Source organism: Eupeodes corollae, chromosome 3 (genome assembly GCF_945859685.1).
Source record: "Eupeodes corollae chromosome 3, idEupCoro1.1, whole genome shotgun sequence".
In the NCBI taxonomy this organism is placed as follows: Eukaryota; Metazoa; Arthropoda; class Insecta; order Diptera; family Syrphidae; genus Eupeodes; species Eupeodes corollae.
Genome location: NC_079149.1, coordinates 79,741,854 through 79,761,489, shown reverse-complemented (window position 1 = coordinate 79,761,489; position 19,636 = coordinate 79,741,854). Strand labels below are relative to the sequence as shown.

The following is a 19,636-nucleotide window of genomic DNA, read 5'->3' as shown; positions in this document are numbered from 1 at the left end:
ATAGATTTGACGCCACCATTTCGTATTTGCAAAAAGTGGAACTAGATTTAAACGTACATAGCTTGTCTTTGATTGAATATTTAAAAAATAAACGAGGCAATTTTTCACAAATTAAAATAGAATCAAAAGCCTTGAGCAAAGAAGTTAATCAAGAATTTTCTGATTTTAATAAAAGAAAAATTACAAAAATATTGAAAGACGGAGAAAAGGAAAAAGAAACGCTCTATGGATCTGATAAGTTTAGAATTGGCACTTTTTATGTAATAATAGATAAATTGCCCACAGGATTGAAGCTCACACTTACATCACTGATATCTTCTATAATTAATTTTTTAAAACTATTTTGCCAGATTAGTGTAATAAATTTAGAATTTATAAATGTAATTTATATAACAAATAGTACTTGTTTTTATATAAAAATTATTTTAATTATGAGTGAAAATGAAGTAAAAATAAAAGCAACAAATTAAGTCGAAATTTATCATAAAGATTTAGAATTTGAATTAACTTACAAACTGGAGCAGCTGCCTGCCCTCCTCGCAGCGTCTTGCATTAGCAACAGTTTACAAGTAGCGATTGGTATGCCAGTACTTGCCAAACGTGGTAGGATGGGCTGTACTGTACCGTTCCTGGCGCTTTCATCTGCCTTACAGTTACCTGGAATGTCTCTATAGCCCGGCACCCAGCAAAGGTGAATATTAAACTGTTGCGCCATCTCCATTAGAGATGATCGACAGTTATGGACTTTTATAGAGTTTGTAGAGACAGAGTCCAGAGATTTGACAGCGGCCTGGCTGTCAGAGAAAATACGGATATCAGATGTTGATATCACGGTTTCTTTAAATCGCGAATAGCAGAGCTTGCAGCTATTTGTTTGCTAAATATGTCAAGAGGTGTAAGGTAGAGCAAGGTGTCCAGTGCTGCAGACGGGGTCGTGCGAAGCGATCCGCTTATACATAGGCAGGCTGAACGTTGGACTTAATTTGACTTATCCCTGTTTATACCTTTCTCTAAAGCAGTCCACCATACTGCCACACTGTACGTTAAAATAGGTCTGATTACCGATGTGTATAGCCAATGCGTGATTCTGGGCTGTAAGCCCCATTTAACCTCATCTTTTTTATAAATTTGAATTTTAATGGATTCGAAACCATATTTTATGGAGCCCTCGTTTAGGGCTAGAGGAGCCAAGGATTCTTTATTGAGTACCACAATGGCGCTCCTATAAAGACCCTTCACTTCCTCTAGCTTGGCTATTTTCCAGTTATACGTCGGAAGGAACGGGTTGCACACTTTCACCATCTCGAGAATGTCCTCGATACCAGCAGGCTCGATCGGTATCCAGATGCGGGCTCTAGGTCTGCTAGGAATGTCTTCCACAGCGACAACCTCGAGCTTCGCACCTGGCCAAACTTCACCTAACCGGCTGATAGCAAGCTTGTAAAGGTCACAAGATCTCTGGTCGCCACAAACCATGAGTTTGACATGGCCTTGATGCCAACCCCCATCGCTTATGGAAGGAAGTGGTCCTGCAAGCTCTCTCAAAATGCTCAAAAAGCCACCCGAGAGCTTAACCTTGACCAACTGCCAACGATCAACCGATATTGGGCCAACATCATCGCTCCTGTCAATGACCGCAACTACGACTTTGCCCTTCGCAACGTCACTGAAACTGGATTGTTTCCTGATGGGATTGAGGGGGGTGCTGGTGTTATGCACCCGAGGCCGTTTTGGTGTCGGTGCGGCCCCCTCAAGAGACCTTTCTCTTTTGGACGTAGAGTCCTTATTGGATCTTGTTGTAGCAAGTATGATTTTGGCCCATTCGACGCTAGCGGTTTGCTGCGGTGTCTTTTCAGCCCCCGATGATACACCAGAGGCCCTCAAGATTTTCGCCGCTTGCCGCCTTTGTCTATAAAGGCCTTTTGAGAGTTTTCCATTTCTTCAAGTATTCTCACTAGTAGTGGCAGGGCCATTTTTCACAACCCTGCCACTACTGAAATTAGGTATCGCTACCTTTTTATTCTCGTTGCTACCAACAGCCGAGGAGGGTCCATGGTTAACCACTACTCCCTTCTCTGTGTTGGCCGCAAGAGATACGACAACAGGTTTTGACACCAAGCTGCCGCCCGGTCCTGAAGAGATACCAGTCTCACATGTGTTTTTGTTTTTGTTGTTTGTTTTGTTCATATTTGGTCCCACGAGACGCGAAGAAAAAAGGTCTATCTGCACAAAGATTCGCATGTACAGATAAGGCTAGTAAATCCGGAGGTATCCGGATACTCCGTTAGAGACTGGGCTATTTTTGAACTGGGCCCCCAGCCAGGTTGATCATCGGCACGGGTCGTTTAACACCTTAGATTCAGCCCAATAATGATGAGAGGTGGTTGGGGAGGAAGACAAAGGGTGGGGAGTCAGTTGATGTTAATTCATCATTCTGACGTGTAAGGAAAAGATTGGGATTCGGTAACATCAATTCAGCTAGGTTACCTAGAGTGAGGAGTATAGGAGATAGTACCGTTGCTAGCTTTTTCGCCATTACAAACGTGGGAGGTGGGATGGGAGTTGGTGACATAAACGTAGGCTGGTATGCCTTGTTTATGTGGGAGTGGATGATGATTTTGGGAAGGTAGAGGGATAAGAACGTCCTTTAGTTTCAGGACTCATCTGGATAAAATTCTCGAGAATCATTGACCTTACTCAGCTCCTACAACTTGACAAGTTCGACGTTTAGAGTAGAAGTACCACCTATGAAAAGGCGTGCAAATAAGCAATGTGCTGACAAACACTTGTTGGGCAAGTTATATTCTTTTGAAGATATGGGAACCTGGAGAAGAACCCGATTCCCAAAAATATAACGGTTCCCAGATTTTCCATTTTTGTAACAAAATTTATGGCAGGACTACTCGTACATACAGTAATAATGTATACATTAAAAAGAAAACATTTAATCTTTATATTCTTTTATTGATTAAGGGTTAACTTATTACTCTTCTTTTCTTAATAATAAACCTGTTTGTAAGACACACAAACAATGGTAAGTTCGTTTTATAAATAATCAACATTAAGGAAAAGCGTACCATCGTCTGTTATTTAATAATAAATTTGAATGTATGTACATATATTTAAGAATTATTATTACTACATAATTAATCAGTTTTATAATTTTACAAGATATTAAAACTTATGCTCTTTCTTATTTGGAAAAATGTTGATTGTGAAGGATGATGTTTTTGGAAAGTATTTATCTTAATCTAAATTTAAGTGCTTAGTGTTTTTTTTTTTTAATTTAATTTACTTCAATGATACTAGAAGTGATTTACATATGTACCAATAAGATTTCTTTATATTTATGGCTGAACCTTACAGCTTATTTACATCTCAAGTAGAAAAATAAAGCAATACTAAGTTATTTCGTTTTTTTATTTCTTATGCACTAAACAATAACATATTCAATGTCTTTCGGTAGGTACGCTTGAAATGTCAAACCTTGTAACAGTCAGTTTTGATTTTTATTACTATTATATCCTGATGAGCTTAAATAAATAAATTAAAGACTTAAAGTATACTTAATCATAATCGATTTCATCACGGTAATTCTTCGATCGCTTTATAAAATTCAACATTTTATACTCTTTGTTTAAATAAAAGTAGATATTACAAAAAATGTATATGTAAGTATAAATAAAAATAAAATTAGCAAATTACGCCATTGTTAAAGTTCCAGCTCCTAGACCATACCCAACCCCCTTTGGTCCAAAGTTGCGACCATAGCAACTGCGGCAGTAAATATCTCCATCGGGGCCATCGTTGAGATTCGTTGAGTCGAGTGACTTTCGGCAAAAAGCGCAGTGGAAGCAACGCTTGTGCCATACTCGGCTTTTGCTGATCATTCTTTCCGCAGCAAACACATCGAATCCACAACGAGGACATCCTCCGGATGATTTTGCACCGTGTAAAAGTCCGCCTTCAGGGCTAAAATTAAATTAGATATTTAGCTTTAAATTTCTAATAAGGTGGATAGGTTAGGAATTTCTTGATAGCATTTATTACAGAGAGTAATTAAAGAAATAAATATGTGTACTCACTAGTTAACAGTTGATTCTCCACCAGTGGAAACAAGAGTTGGGGTGTGGCCATAACCAAATCCTTTGGGTCCGAAGAGCTTTCCATAGCATGCTCTGCAATGAATTTCTTTATCGGGCCCGTCACATGCTAGCATTGAATCTAATGGTCTATGACATTCGGCACAGTTAAAGCATTTTTGATGCCACATTTTTCCCTTGGACAGTTGTTGTTCTGCAGCAAATACCATGCCGCCACAACGAGGACAACCTTCACCTTCAGGAGCCTTGATTGATGTTGTGTCAGGACTGGCAAAAGGTCTCTGAGAAGAAATCTGATCCTCACTAAAATTATATACAATACAAAAAATAAATAACATGTCAAGAGCTAAGACAAAACAAAATAACAGGTTAGATTCTCATAAACATCTAACAAGCTTATTTTGTAAATGATTTTGAAAAAACCTGAGATTATTTAAAAACAAAAATTATTGAATGAAAATTGTACGGATATGTTTTATTTCTATTTCAAAATGTCTTCATACTTCGCGTTCTAGCAAAAATTCTATATATTGTTGTGAGTTCGGTCGGTGTGACCTTGTTTCAGAAAACAATATTTGTTTTCCAGAGAATGACAATCAAAACGATCGAATTTGATAAACGTAAGGTGATAGTCAAACTGATACCTCAAAAACTGTCACAACAAAGATGTGACAGTCATTTTCAAACAAATATGTTGGCTCAACTTTCCATCACGGCAGCACGAATTTCGACTCGCGGTTTTTTTATTCGATAGATATGTGCAAATAAATAATAACTACAGCAATTATTTCTATTTTTAATTAATTTTTAAAGTTCACTTTTTTACATACAAAACACTCAAAAATGGTTGATTTTGACATTTCTTCCCTGTTTTTTGTTCAGTGTTGCCATACTTGTTTTTTTCTTGGTAATTTCTTTTATTGTAATTATCAAATGAAAAAGTACTTTGCATATACCCAAACTCGCACCCACCCCAAATCCTATAGTGACCCCAAGCAGGGGGGGCGTGGAGGGGGTAGCATGCCCCCCTCACGTAACTAACTGTTAATACGCCGTGCTTTCAATTTAAAAAAACTTGTTTTAGGCTAAAAAAATGCAATACAAAAAAAGTAGGGTTAAGTCCGAAAAAGAAAATATTTTTTTTTATGACTTTAAGTTGTTTCCTCGCCCTAATATTTAAAACATGTTCTATTGAGACCCCTACCTAACTGTAAAAAAAATCAGAAGGAAATTCGTGCTGCGGTAATGGAAAGTGGCCCCAATATGTTTATTCCGAATAGAGCTACCAGATGCTTACACAAACGACTGGAAAATTTTCTTAATTCACTTTGTTACTTTAAAAAAACACATTCCTGTGACCGACAAAGACATTAAAAAAAAAACAAGAAAAATAAAAATTTTATTCAAAATGAGCAAGTTTGATACTTTTATTTAGATATTTTCTAAGAATAGATTTAAAATGTCATCAAGGCAACAACAAATTTTGACAATTTGAATCTAAAAGTGATCAATCGAATTGAATTGAGTTAAATCATCTTACACAGACTATCAAAAAAATGATAGTCAAATATCACCTTAGCCGATTCCAGCCCAGGCGGAATGAAAATGATAGTCAATTTGATTATCAAAAAAATGATAGTCAACTATCGCCTTGGCCGATTCCACCACAGGTTTTTCAAAAAAAAATCCTTAGTACGACTTTTGAGTTTAAAAAATTAAGCCTGATAAAAGTTTATCGATGAAGTTCGAAATCGGCCACAGAGATCTTGTGGTTTAAGACTTGTATGCAAAATTTCATGAAAAGGATACGGTTGCAGTAGCCTGGAGGTCATTTCGCTCACATCGTCTTCTATTGTTCATGACACACCTTCCTTTTTGCAATGATGTAAACATTAATTGAATCCTCTTACAAAATTAAATGTGTTTTCAATAATTTATTATTATCAAAGATTATTCCTGATGAAATCCTTTTTTGTTTAAACTGAATATAATTATAATTATAATAATTGTTGGAGATTTTAATCCTACGAATTTCGAATGCGTTTTTGATCCCGAAGAACAACTGTTACCATTTAATGTTGACACAGATTTTGAATGTGAAGTAATTGATTTTTTTGCAAGTTACGACTTGATTCAACTTAATTGTATGAACTACCTGGGTTCTCCATTTTCGGATCTTTCAAATATTTGTAATTCGTTTGCCCATTACTTCAAATCAAATTATTCGAAATCTAGTTCAGATCCATTAAGAATAGCCGAATTACCTAATCATAGTTATAAGGTTGACATAGGACAATTAGAAATTAATATTTCGGAAATCGAAGAAGGTCTTTTGAATTTAAATAACGATTGCAAGCAAGGCCCTAATGAAATTCCACCAATTATCTTGAAGAAATGTGCACTTGCTATATCCGAGCCCCTTTATTTTATTTTCAATGGTGAATTTCTTTCGGTGTGGAAAAATCATTTCTTTCTCCAATTCATAAAAATGGTCCTAAGCAGGAAGTAAATAACTACCATCATATTTGTAAATTATCAAGTATACCGAAACTCTTGGAAAAAATTACATGTGAAAAGTTGACATTTCTCCTTAAGGAGCATATTTCACCTTTTCAACATGGCTTTATTGCAGGAAGATCCACTACCACTAATCTTTCTATCTTTTCCAATTTCGTTTTAAATAAACTCGAAGAAGGCTACCAAATTGATGTTATCTATACTGATTTTGCGAAGGCTTTTGATAGAGTTAGTCATACTATTTTGATTGAAAAACTGAAACAATTTGGTTTTCACTCATATAATATGTTGAAATGGTTGGAGTCATTTCTAAGGGGTCGTGTACAATTCGTTTGTATTGATCAAGTGCTCGCTAGTCCAATCATTGTTACATCGGGTGTCCCGCAAGGAAGCCATTTTGGTCCCCTTCTTTTTTTAATATTCATCAACGACCTGGCTGATATCTTCTTAAATTCTAGTACACTTTTATTTGCAGATGATTTAAAGTTTTTCAGATGCATACATTCTTTAAATGATTGTATTCTTTTGCAAAATGATCTCCAAAAGTTAACAGAATGGTGTACAATTAACCAATTATTCTTGAACGTTAATAAATGTGTTTTTTTCCTTTTGTCGCAAATTTTCGAAAATTTCTTTTGATTACAAAGTTAATAACTTTGTTCTTAAAGGAGTTTTGGAGAAAATGGACCTTGGTGTAGTGTTTGATTCAAAACTAAACTTTAGCAAGCATATAGAATATATTGTAGCAAAATCCAATTCAATGCTAGGTTTTATTAAACGTAATTCAAAAGACTTCAAGGATCCTTTTGTTCTTTAATCTCTATTTAACTCCTATGTTAGATCAAACTTAGAATTCTGTTGTGTGATTTGGAATCCTTACTACAATATTTATTCAAATAGAATTGAAATGATCCAAAAAAAATTTACAAGGTTTATAGTTCAGAAATTAAGTTGGAACATCGAAATCCCTTCGTACTCGACTAGATGTAAACTTTAATTAACTTCAGTAAACTATGTGACTATAGGGCCGTAATAAACAATCTATACAAATTATTCTATTTAAAAAATACTTACGTCAAACCATCAGTTTGTAAGAATCCAGATCCACAAGCAAATCCGTATCCATGAGGTCCCCACTTTTTACCGTAGCATGTTTTGCAATACACTTCCTTGTCAGGGCCATCACAGGCAATGATTGAATCCAGAGTTTTTGTACAGTCCCTGCATTTAAAGCACTTCCTATGCCACTCTCGTCCCTTGGATAAGACCATTTCAGCAGCAAACACAACACCACCGCAGCGAGGACAGCCCTCACCTGGTTTGGCTTGAATTTTACTAACATCGATAGCGGCAGTTTTTGGTGCCATATCACTAAAATGTCATCATAGTCATAATCATTAGAATACCATATTAATGTCTTTATCAAAGTTATAGCATAAAAGCAGCGTTAGTGATGATTTTAATGACAGTTATTAGTCACTATAGATACTAATATACTTTAAAAGTTAAACATTATAATTGATTAACAAAAAAAGGCTAAAAATGTTGTTTATTTGGGAATAGTACATATTTATAAAAACCTTAACTATCAAATTATTAGAAATACATTTTCTATATGTACATATATATGCACTCAGAAGAGCCTAGAAGCCTTCCGTTTAAATGTTCACATAAATGAAACACAAAATCGCAGGTACTACTTTAAGTTTGTCCAGACAATTTTAAAATATGAGTTTATATTCTTAATGAAAATCCATATACTCGTACACCATATACACATTAGAAAGAATAGACAAAGAAGAAATTTTCACATGCCCGATAGTTAACAATTAGCAGGTTCAGATGACATAAGGGACTTGAAATTTAGCAAGTTTCTAGTATCTGATTGGCCAGCTGACAAAAAATTACCTTCCAATTAAAGCAGTTTTAATGGTAAATTGACTGGAAAGTAGGTCAAGAAAAATCTCTCTAACTATTAAATCAAGTCTGCTTCTATCAAAATGACAGTTGATGATGTTTTTTCATTCAACTGAAAGCTGAACTTTATTACTCTACGATTTATTTATTTTCTGCACAACTTCATGTTATGCTATCTGTAAAAGTTTCAGTGTCAATTTGGAAAAGAAATAAGTACTATTTCTTTACAATACAAAACGTGATGGACTTGTAGCTCGCCTGATTCGTGCTTTGTAGACAATTGTATAGTGTTTGTACCATGAACTGTGAAGGTAGATGCTAGTGAAGTAAAGTTTTAAATTTGAAATTCATGACACTCGAAAAACTTACTAGCAGCTTTGTCAAAATTTACGCTCAAAGAATAAAGTTGATTGCAAATGAAGTCCTTTATGTTTTCTGAACCTACAAAATTCTAAGTTTGGTACAACTCGCTCTGCGAGTTCTTTAAATGAATTGATAACATAAAAATACAACTTATAACAGATAAACAAAGAAAGGTCACACACAAAGGTGTTTGGATTGATAGTTATTTTTTGTTCATAAGATACCTTTGCCATTCGGCATCTCTTATATCAGATGTAAGTCCCATTGATGATATTCCTAAATGGCCATACCCACGAGCACCGAATTTTTGCGCATAGCATCCTATTTGAAAAAATTTGTTTACAATTTATTATTTGACAAAAAGAAAAGTCAAGAATTAAATCGAAACAAATCAAAATCACGTGGTTTAAAAAATATTACAGTACACAAAAGGTAAAACTACGTTCATACTACATACAATATCAAAACATTTCATAGACAAATACATATGCACATAACTGTTTGACCAACCTGATTCTACTGCGCACGAATTCACTGTTTTCTAAATTGTTAAACGTTTTTAAAAAGTGTTTTTGAAGAATTATCAAAATGGCCGTTTACTTTCCGTTTGAAACAGGGCGCAAGTTTCCTTTGCTGGCCATTAAAACCGTTGAGTTTTTGAATTATTTAAAACTTTTTTCCATTGAATAAGCATAAATAGCACAAGACATACATATATTTCGAGTTAATACTTACAGAGCTGAACGAATATGCAAGAAATAAAATGTCAATTGATACCAAGGAGGAACTTTGCATGTCATCGACGCTATAAAACAATGACAACAATTTTCAGTGAATTACCTCAAAGTTATTTACAACTTTCAAACATTTATATTTGCGAGTTATATTGTCAGGAATGGAGGCAACCTCAATTACGTCAAAAAAACGTTGCGATCACATGCCTTGCGTTCCTTACTAAATATTTCCACCTTATTGGCCTTGGTACCTTAATTAATCTTAAAGACTTTAGCCATCATGTTATTAGATGTTTCAACATTTATTTCTCTAAGGCATTCAATCAAGTAGATCAGAAAATTTTCAAATTTCGTTGCATTTTAGAAAAACATCTTTTCTCTTTTTTACACTTAAAAGATTGAAGGTAAGAATTTTGTTTGTAAATAGAAAAAAGGAAAGTCTTTATTGTTCGATTTATTTAAAAACTTACCTTAAAGTAAGTTTTATGCTAGAGTTTATTGCAGAGAATTAAAATAAAAAATGGGATCAGTTTGACAGCTGTCACTTTGTTTATTTCTATGTCCAATATTCGGTCAACCCGTGACGTGACCTCTAAGAACTTGCGATGTAAATCCAAAAAGAATAATAACTGAACACACATCAACAAACTCCTGGTCTCTATGTTATTGGCTTTCCATAGGAAGTTATTGTAATAAGTCCGATTTTTTGGATTAATAATTTTGACATTTCTCGAAATTTTCAAAATCTCTGGAATCTATTTGAAATATTCACGCTTATTTTGAGATTCACATTCTAATTGGAGCAATAGGGAGTAAAAAGAAGTCCTAATAAGGTTGATGGAGGGGAATCCAGAGGTAGCAAAAGGTTTTTCTGTAAACCTTAAATCGTCAAACTGAAACGGATTTGTTGCGTCCATAATCCTTCTTCTAAAAACATGTTCTAATTCTTCGCCATTAGAATTAAGAAACAAAACTATTGCCATTTTTTAATTTGTCCAAAATAAGAGAAACTACACCGATTTGAAGTTTATGAACTTTGATTGTTTTTTTTTCAATTGAAAGTGTGACCATGTGTTACGAATATACATAACATTTCAAACGGTATAAAACATGGAAATTAAACCAAAATGGTTACGTTTAATTTCATGTCTTGAATGTATTTCTTTATCACTTTATTAACTTCACTTAATTTTTTAATTCAGAAACTATTAATCTGTGACAAACTCTGAATTAAAAATAAAATTTTCGAAAAATAAAAATTAAGTGTGGTCACCAGTGTTGCGTTTTAGCGACTTTATCGCTATATATAGCTGAATTTTCAAAAATTTAGCGACAAAAAATTATTTTTGTAGGATGAATATTGTCAAAAATATGTTGAGGAATAATATGTCAACGAAAACTTTAAATTCTATAATCTTTATTCGAAATCAATCCCTAAAAATGTTCTAAAAAAAAATTATTTCAAAAATACTTCAGTTATTGAAGTCAATATGAAATTGATGAAGAAGCAATGGAAATATTTATTTGTGATTAATTAATTTTTATAATAGGTATTTTAAATTTTTATTAAAACTTTCTTACTTTTCCTTTAAAAAATGATAAGAAGTTGAGGCTGAATTTGTTTTTAAGTTAAGTTTTTTATTTAAACTTATTTATAAGTTATTTTTTACGATACCTTATAAATTTTGTTGATAAAATTGAATATTTTTTTATGATATTTGTACTGAAAATTTTTTCTAGCAACTTTTTTCAAAATTTAAGCATTTCTAGCGGATTTTTAAGGTCAATCTAGCGACTTTTTTTTGACTTGCGGCAATAGTGGTGGTTACACTAAATCAAATCAAATCATTTCGGACACCTGCAGCCCTATTCTGCTATTCACTGCCTTTGAATTCTGCTATCCATCGGGTGAACTACATTATCCCAAACCAATTCGACATTCAAACAAACAACTGTTCATGTAAAAATCTTGGGAATGTTGGATGAACTGTTTTTGATTCATACAAAATTAAGTTTAATCAATCCACCTAAACAGAATAATTTGTGAAATTTTTGGAAATGGGTAGCATTGGACTTTTAATTCCAATTGTAAGCAGAGGAATAAGAGAATCCTCAAAAAGAAGACTTTGGAAAAATCTTAAAAAAATGTTAATATTCTTTTATTTATAAAACAAATATTCTAAATTTAGCAATAAAATACTTTTCATTTTGCTTATAATAATTAACAAATAAGACAACAAATGAAAAATCCGCTCCATTTTATATGCGGATTTGAATGAATGGTTTCACTTGAATAGAAGAATACCGCGCAGTATTACCGACGTTACCGACATACACAGATTCACTTTGAATGAATAGCAGAATAATGATTAGTAAAATTCTCCCCGATGAATAGCAGAATAGGCCTGATAATGTCGATATACATATCGTAAGTTCAGATTGACCGTTATTTCTCTACATTCTGTCCACGGACAGTACACATATTACCTATATCTAATTAGATTGAGTTTTAAGCGGGTTAATGTTTGCATATTATAAGAACTATGTAAGTATAAGTAATGGTATTAGGCATTAAGCAGTCAATTAGCATTTAAGAACAACATACCCATTAGAGTAGCATTCACTTTGAAGGGCACCTCCTCCTTGACCATATCCATATCCTTTTGGACCGAATTTTTTACCGTAGCAAGCTAATAAAGTATAAACAATTTTAACCAAGTTCTATTTTATTTTTTTAAGGTGGTAAATGTATTAACATAAAATAAAATTATATAACTTCTTTTTCTTTTTTCAATTGAAGAAGAATACTTAAAAATAACAGTTTTATTCTTTCGCGATTGACTAAATTTTAAATGAGATTTGACAGGGTTAAAATACCAGTTAGCAGTATTTCAATCTATTTTAAAAATGTAACAATGAATTTGTAAAAATATTTGAAGTTTAGTTTTTTTTTTAAACTGCTTTGTACGATAAAAAATAACACAGAACTGAATGGTGCTGCAACTCTAGCCCTGCCAGTCATTTGGCAAATATGGTTTTCCATGGCTCTCTTTATACAATGAAATAAATAAGTATCTATTGATTTCTATTTAAAGATACTATATTTCTTTGGAAGACCCTGTAGAAAACAATTGAATGAAAAATATACCATTAACTAATTAACTAATATAACGGGTCATCCAATTTGCGTTTTAAAAAGTAAAGGGCTGGAATTCAACATCTGTTGAACCAATTTTGTTTTTTTTTTCAGATGAAAGTTTTACATTTACGAAAATGGATGGCTTAACTGTCGCACAACTCATACATTTTTTTAAAACCTACTAAAAAAATGGTGGTTCTGCCACAACCACTAATCGTGCTTTAAGAAGAGATTATGATTTATCATCCAACTAGGCAGCAATTGCCAAAATTGTGAAGAAATTTGGATTGGATACAGATCAACTGAAAATATCGATACTGTAAGTGAAAGTGTTGCCGAAGACCCGACGTGTCGGTTCCGCGTCGTTCTCAGGAATAAGGACTGTCTTCCGGCATATTATGGCGTTTTTTGAATTTTTATAAAGTCCATCTCACACAATAACTGAAGATACATCGAATCGGTGCTTGAACAACAGGTGGTGGACGGTAATTTTTTTAACAAACTTTTCATCAACGACTAAGCACATTTCTCACTGGGTGGGTATGTTAATAAACAAACGACACAACTCGAGCGTATATGGCTTTATAGTCTGGGAGGCGACCGTAGGGTACCCTACCTCATAAGCCGACTGGAATTGAGTGCCAGAAATGGATAGAGCATGACGTGGCTTATACAAAACTGCAGGGCGGGCTAACTTTCGATGGGCTTTGTGGTGGCAAAATGGCTACTTCCGATACCGTTTTTTGGTACATACCTACCTCATCTGCCGACTAGACAAATGAGGTATCAAATGAAAGCCTAGACTCTCTAGATTAAGAATCCGTTGGGCGGGCTAACTTTCGATGGGCCAAACATGTGCCCGCCCAGCTGTTTTTGGAAAAAAATTCAAAATTCATTAACTTTTTACTTACCGAAATTTCAAATTTTTTTATCTCAAACTAAAAAAAAACGGTGAGTTGATTAGTTTTACTGTCAACTCAATAAAATATTTAACTGAATTTGTAAAAAAAATTAAAATTACTTAAAACAAGTATTTTACCACAGTTTTTCACTGTATATTTGTCTAAATGTATGTTGAAAACATACATAAAAAACATGACATTATTTTCTGCAACAAATTTTTCGATCTTCATTAGGTATTTAAAAAAGCAAAACACATACGAAATATAAAAGTATTTATCTTCATTTTTTCAAAAAACAAATAAAATATAATATAATTTAATATACATTTACAAAAGATAGGAATAAGAAATTTGCATATTTCACACAATTATTAACATAACATTTTCATTTGTTTCATCTATAATATTAAAAATAAAATAGTAAAGATAAAAACAATAAAATAAATAATATTAACAAAATGAAAATAAAATGGTATTAAAACCTATACCAACATTTTTATTTGCATTAAATTTTTAACAATTGTCATCAGAATCTTCATTACTTAAATATTCTATTTCGTCATTTTCATCTTCATTTAAAATAATGTCATCAACAGTCAAAAAAAAATGTTTTCCCTTAAAATTGAAATGAATGAACTATCAATGTTGCCCTAAAAATCTTACCAGAGATTCCTTGAAATTTGGATTTTTTATACATTTAAGGAAGTCTTCTGTTCTTTTTTTGTAGTGGGCCAGATATTGCAAAATTTGTGGTTTCCTTTTCGTTTCTATTGTAGTGTTCCGAATCCTTAACTGATGATTTTAAAACAATACGTATCTCCTGAGACTCAGTAGAACATACTCGTTTTAAAATAATTTTTGGTATTTTATTAAATGTCACGGAACTAAACCTACATAAGACCCTGTTTTTTACCATCACTACTCTTTTAGTGTTTCTTTACGCGTGCAAATCGATCAAGTTTTTTTGAACAATCTTTAATAAAATTATGTTCTTGGGTTTCACCTATTTTATTTGCATTTAAAATAAAATCTGCTATATCTTGACTTGTCGCTCTACCCGTTGTTATATTAAATAGAAATCCTTTCTCTAAATTTTCATCAAAAGGATTAATATTTTGTTTTAAATTGTTAATTATTTCAGAAAATGATTTCTTATAATCATAAGTTGTATGTGGAAAAATACAATATAGGCATATTTTGTAAAGCTCAATCCAGAAAATTTTGGATGGGAGATAAAAAATGTTTGGTTTCAAGTCGAACCAACTAGTCCAAATGTTGATGACATTATTTTAAATGAAGATGAAAATGACGAAATAGAATATTTAAGTAATGAAGATTCTGATGACAATTGTTAAAAATTTAATGCAAATAAAAATGTTGGTATAGGTTTTAATACCATTTTATTTTCATTTTGTTAATATTATTTATTTTATTGTTTTTATCTTTACTATTTTATTTTTAATATTATAGATGAAACAAATGAAAATGTTATGTTAATAATTGTGTGAAATATGCAAATTTCTTATTCCTATCTTTTGTAAATGTATATTAAATTATATTATATTTTATTTGTTTTTTGAAAAAATGAAGATAAATACTTTTATATTTCGTATGTGTTTTGCTTTTTTAAATACCTAATGAAGATCGAAAAATTTGTTGCAGAAAATAATGTCATGTTTTTTATGTATGTTTTCAACATACATTTAGACAAATATACAGTGAAAAACTGTGGTAAAATACTTGTTTTAAGTAATTTTAATTTTTTTTACAAATTCAGTTAAATATTTTATTGAGTTGACAGTAAAACTAATCAACTCACCGTTTTTTTTTTAGTTTGAGATAAAAAAATTTGAAATTTCGGTAAGTAAAAAGTTAATGAATTTTGAATTTTTTTCCAAAAACAGCTGGGCGGGCACATGTTTGGCCCATCGAAAGTTAGCCCGCCCAACGGATTCTTAATCTAGAGAGTCTAGGCTTTCATTTGATACCTCATTTGTCTAGTCGGCAGATGAGGTAGGTATGTACCAAAAAACGGTATCGGAAGTAGCCATTTTGCCACCACAAAGCCCATCGAAAGTTAGCCCGCCCTGCAGTTTTGTATAAGCCACGTCATGCTCTATCCATTTCTGGCACTCAATTCCAGTCGGCTTATGAGGTAGGGTACCCTACGGTCGCCTCCTGGACTATTATTGCAAGATACATTTCCTGGCCGCGTAATTTCTCGTCTTGGCGATATCAACTGGCCACCAAGGGATTTGACACCGCTGGACTTTTTTTTTGTTGGGCTACGCTATAGACCGTGTTTATGAAGATAAACCTTAAACTTTCAAGCACGTAAAAAATAACATTCGTCAAGTTATGGCTGAGATACCGCCCAATATGTTTCAAAAAGTGGTCGAACATTGCCTCAAAAGAATCGATGCTTGCAACAATTCGCGAGGTAGTCATTTAACCCTAGAAAGATAACCTACGTTGAATTGACGTATAAATCATGTGTATCACTTATAGTCTATAAAATATGGTTATCTTTCTAGGGTTAAATGATGTAGTGTTTCACACATAATGTCATCGTTCAAACTTTACAATAAAAAGAAATATCATCAACAAAATATTTTATATATGTTTTATTTACGTTTAGTTTTGAAAACGCAAAATGGATTATACTACATCCGTAAAGGAATAGCTAAGATGGGACTTGTTGAATTTTAAGTTGTGCTATTTTTTTACCTTATTTACCCACATAATATTGTTTAATTGTCTTAAAATTATTTTAAAGAAATACGTACATTTACAGTAGATGTTTTTGTCTGGGGCCTCACAACAGTTGACCGAGTCAAGTCCTTTGCTGCATGTTGCGCATTTGAAGCATTCCTTATGCCATTGCTAAAAAAAAGAAAACATTTAGAAATTTACCTGGTGAAATTGTTTCTCCAAAAAATGCCCAAGGTATGTAGAATACATATAATCATACCTACCTAACATTAATACTTTACATATTTACTATTACATCTAACAGACAGAATAATCAATCTAACAGAACATTCAAATAACATAAATAAGACTAACAGTGAATCAAACACATAAAACAATACACAAAATCTTGGACTTATTCTTGTACCTCTACAATAAATCTCCTTGTCGGGGCCATCACAGTGTATTGTAGAGTCCAATGTTCGATTGCATAGAAGGCATTTAAAACATCTTCGATGGTACCCCTATTATTTAAAAAAAAATAAACTTTTTTATTAGAATACGTTTTTGTAAAGCTCAGACTGAAAGAATGAGTCAAGCACCGGTTACTTAAGGTGGAACATATCATATTTGTTTGTTTACTAAAAGTGCACATTAAATGGGATTTTAAAACTTTTAGTACGCCAATGAATCATTGAGAACCAAGGGCGGATCCAGACTTTTAATCAGGGGGGGGGGTCACGCTCTTAACATATAGACATGTTTTTACTAACCGCTTCAAAATGTTCTTTAAAGGAGGTTAACAAAATAACATAATGTGCATCTTAACTTTAAATGTACACATTTCAAGGGTTAAAGTGACAACTTTTGTTATTACATTATTTTAAACGCTATTGTCTAGTAAAGTAAGTCTAACTATTTAATTTAGTACACTTTCTTAATATGAAAGTATTCCAAGATGGTAACAGTTTTCTAAATACGCCATATTTAAGAGCAAAACACAATATGTTAGAGGTTTTTTATTGCTTTCATGAAGAAATGTACGAAATTATTTTGAAACTTTGCTTTCTTACAAAAAAGAATAATTTTTTTTATTGCCATTTAGATTATTGCGAAAAACGCTACAAAAATTCAAAAACGCAGAAAATGAGAAAGAATCTGATATCAAGAATTTTCTGGGTTTTATCGCTATCGGTGCTTACTCGTAGATTGGAGCTGATTCTTGAAAATATTTTGATCTTAAAGGAGTCAACAAAACTTTAAAATTGTAGAGAGAAAAATGTTTGGTTCTTGAAATTAAGGAAATAAGTGCGTTAAGTACATACTTTCTCTGGATATAAAATTTAAACAAACTAAGGTAAACAAATAAGCTGGGAAGAAACTTTTGTATGACAGTTACAAATTACACGTTTCAGAATCTCTTTTCACTTCACACAAAAGAGTCACTTTTGCTGTTTTTGGGACATTTATATTCTTGAAATTCGTGTTTAAGTTCTAAAACATCTAAAACAAATTCACTTCAAAATGCCTGGCTGCAATACCTCCAAAATAAATTTGTCTCAAAAATTTAAATGCCATAAACAACAAAATGGTGATATTTTCGTTCATTAAACATCATCATCAATTTGAAAATTTGACGATCAACAAAAGCTTGCATTGAAAAACAAGATTATTGAAATATATTCATTAAATTCTTGTACAAATTTGAATAGAAAATAACAGCTTTATGAAGGGTACCCTTCTGGAGCAATACAAACATATGTTTTTCTTGTAGAAAGAAGTCGAAATAAGAAAAAAATTAGAGAAAGTTGTAAAAAAATCTATGGATTAATTTCTGAAAAAATTCTAATTTTGGAATTTACACCAACAAATTTGTGTGGGGACTGCTGTTATTTTTAGTATTAAAAAATAGAAAAAACGCCCTAAGCTAATTGGCTTAGTTTCAATCGGCACAGTGGAAGGGGGAAGACGAATGGAAGGGGGAAGCCATTGTTTTTTTACTTTTCAATGTCATGTTTGACTCGAAATTTTTTACGAATGCAATAGTTGCCATATACATAGTTCCTATGTGTCGGAAGTAAAAATCACTATAATGACGAATGGAAGAGGGGAGCCATTGTTTTTTTTACTTTTCAACCACTGTAATGTCATGTTTGATTAGAAATTTTGTAATAGTTCCTATGTGTCGGAAGTAAAAATCACTTCAATTTTCATTATTTATGTGTACACAAAGAAATAAGATGGAATTAAAGGCTAGTTTCAGGAATTTAAAGGCAACTTAGTATAAAATTGAAGATGTCTTATTCAAGGTTTCTTCTTAAAAACCTGAATATTTGCTCTTTTCTTTGGAAACAACTTTTATGAAAATAATTTAAAGCATTACATAAGCTACAAAAATTGTAAATGTTTTTTACTAACAAATCTTTTCTTATACAACTTAACTGTATAAGCCTTATGGCTCATATGACCCCCCTGGATTGGTCAAAATTTGATGAATTATGAATATGTTCTTGGTCTAGCCCTCAGTTAAAAGTTCTACTTTTCGCAACAAAGTTTAGATACTAAAATACAAATTTTGTTTTCATATACAAAAAATGAATAATTCAAAATATAATAGGGGTCATATCTATTGACTCAATACAATAAGTTTTGAATTGAAGGAAATTCCTACATAAATACAAACAAATTATTTCCCGGGGGGGGTCATAACTCCTACGACCCCCCCCCCTCTCTGGATCCGCCATTGTTGGAAACAATCTATTTAATTAACGATAAGAAGAGTTAAACAAGATACATTGAGACGGTTTTTAAATGATATCATTTAATCAACAATGTAATTGTCCTTTGAAAAAGCTTTACGGTATTAGTCTATTAATGGCCATGAGTCCAAGTGAAAATATGGAGACGAAACGCCAATATATCAATTTTGAATAGACTTTAGGCCGCAAAGCTATTTTTGATTTATAGCTCAAGAGTCCAATAATAAGTTCATTGTCTTCTAACTTGCATGTTTATAGAATTTCTAATAAAAACATGTTATTGTTATTACAAATAATTTTGACGCCTCTTATATAAACACACACTGAAAAACAATACTTATTTAAGGTATTAGGATGTATTTAATTCGAACCTCGCCTTTACGTTTTTTTATCAAATCAGGTTTTTAAAATATGCAACTTTAAAATGCTAAAAACCAAAAACAAGGGTTTTTAAGGTTAAGTTTAAACTTAAAATATCACTTAAAAATAAATTGTATGATGATCTGCAAAG

General features: G+C 32.3%; 1 protein-coding gene across 1 annotated transcript in view; it reads right to left on the bottom strand.

Annotated features, from left to right (window-relative positions):
• Positions 1–2,943: 2,943 nt before the first annotated feature.
• Positions 2,944–19,636, bottom strand: part of LOC129949153 (muscle LIM protein Mlp84B-like) — a 33,863-nt gene continuing 17,170 nt past the window's right edge. The window contains exons 5-9 of the mRNA XM_056060428.1: positions 16,462–16,558; positions 12,240–12,324; positions 7,695–7,991; positions 4,086–4,406; positions 2,944–3,972 (exon numbers count right to left, since the gene is read on the bottom strand). Coding sequence (XP_055916403.1) covers positions 3,702–3,972; positions 4,086–4,406; positions 7,695–7,991; positions 12,240–12,324; positions 16,462–16,558 — 1,071 coding nt within the window. The 3' untranslated portion in view covers positions 2,944–3,701. The remainder of the gene's footprint in view (positions 3,973–4,085; positions 4,407–7,694; positions 7,992–12,239; positions 12,325–16,461; positions 16,559–19,636) is intronic.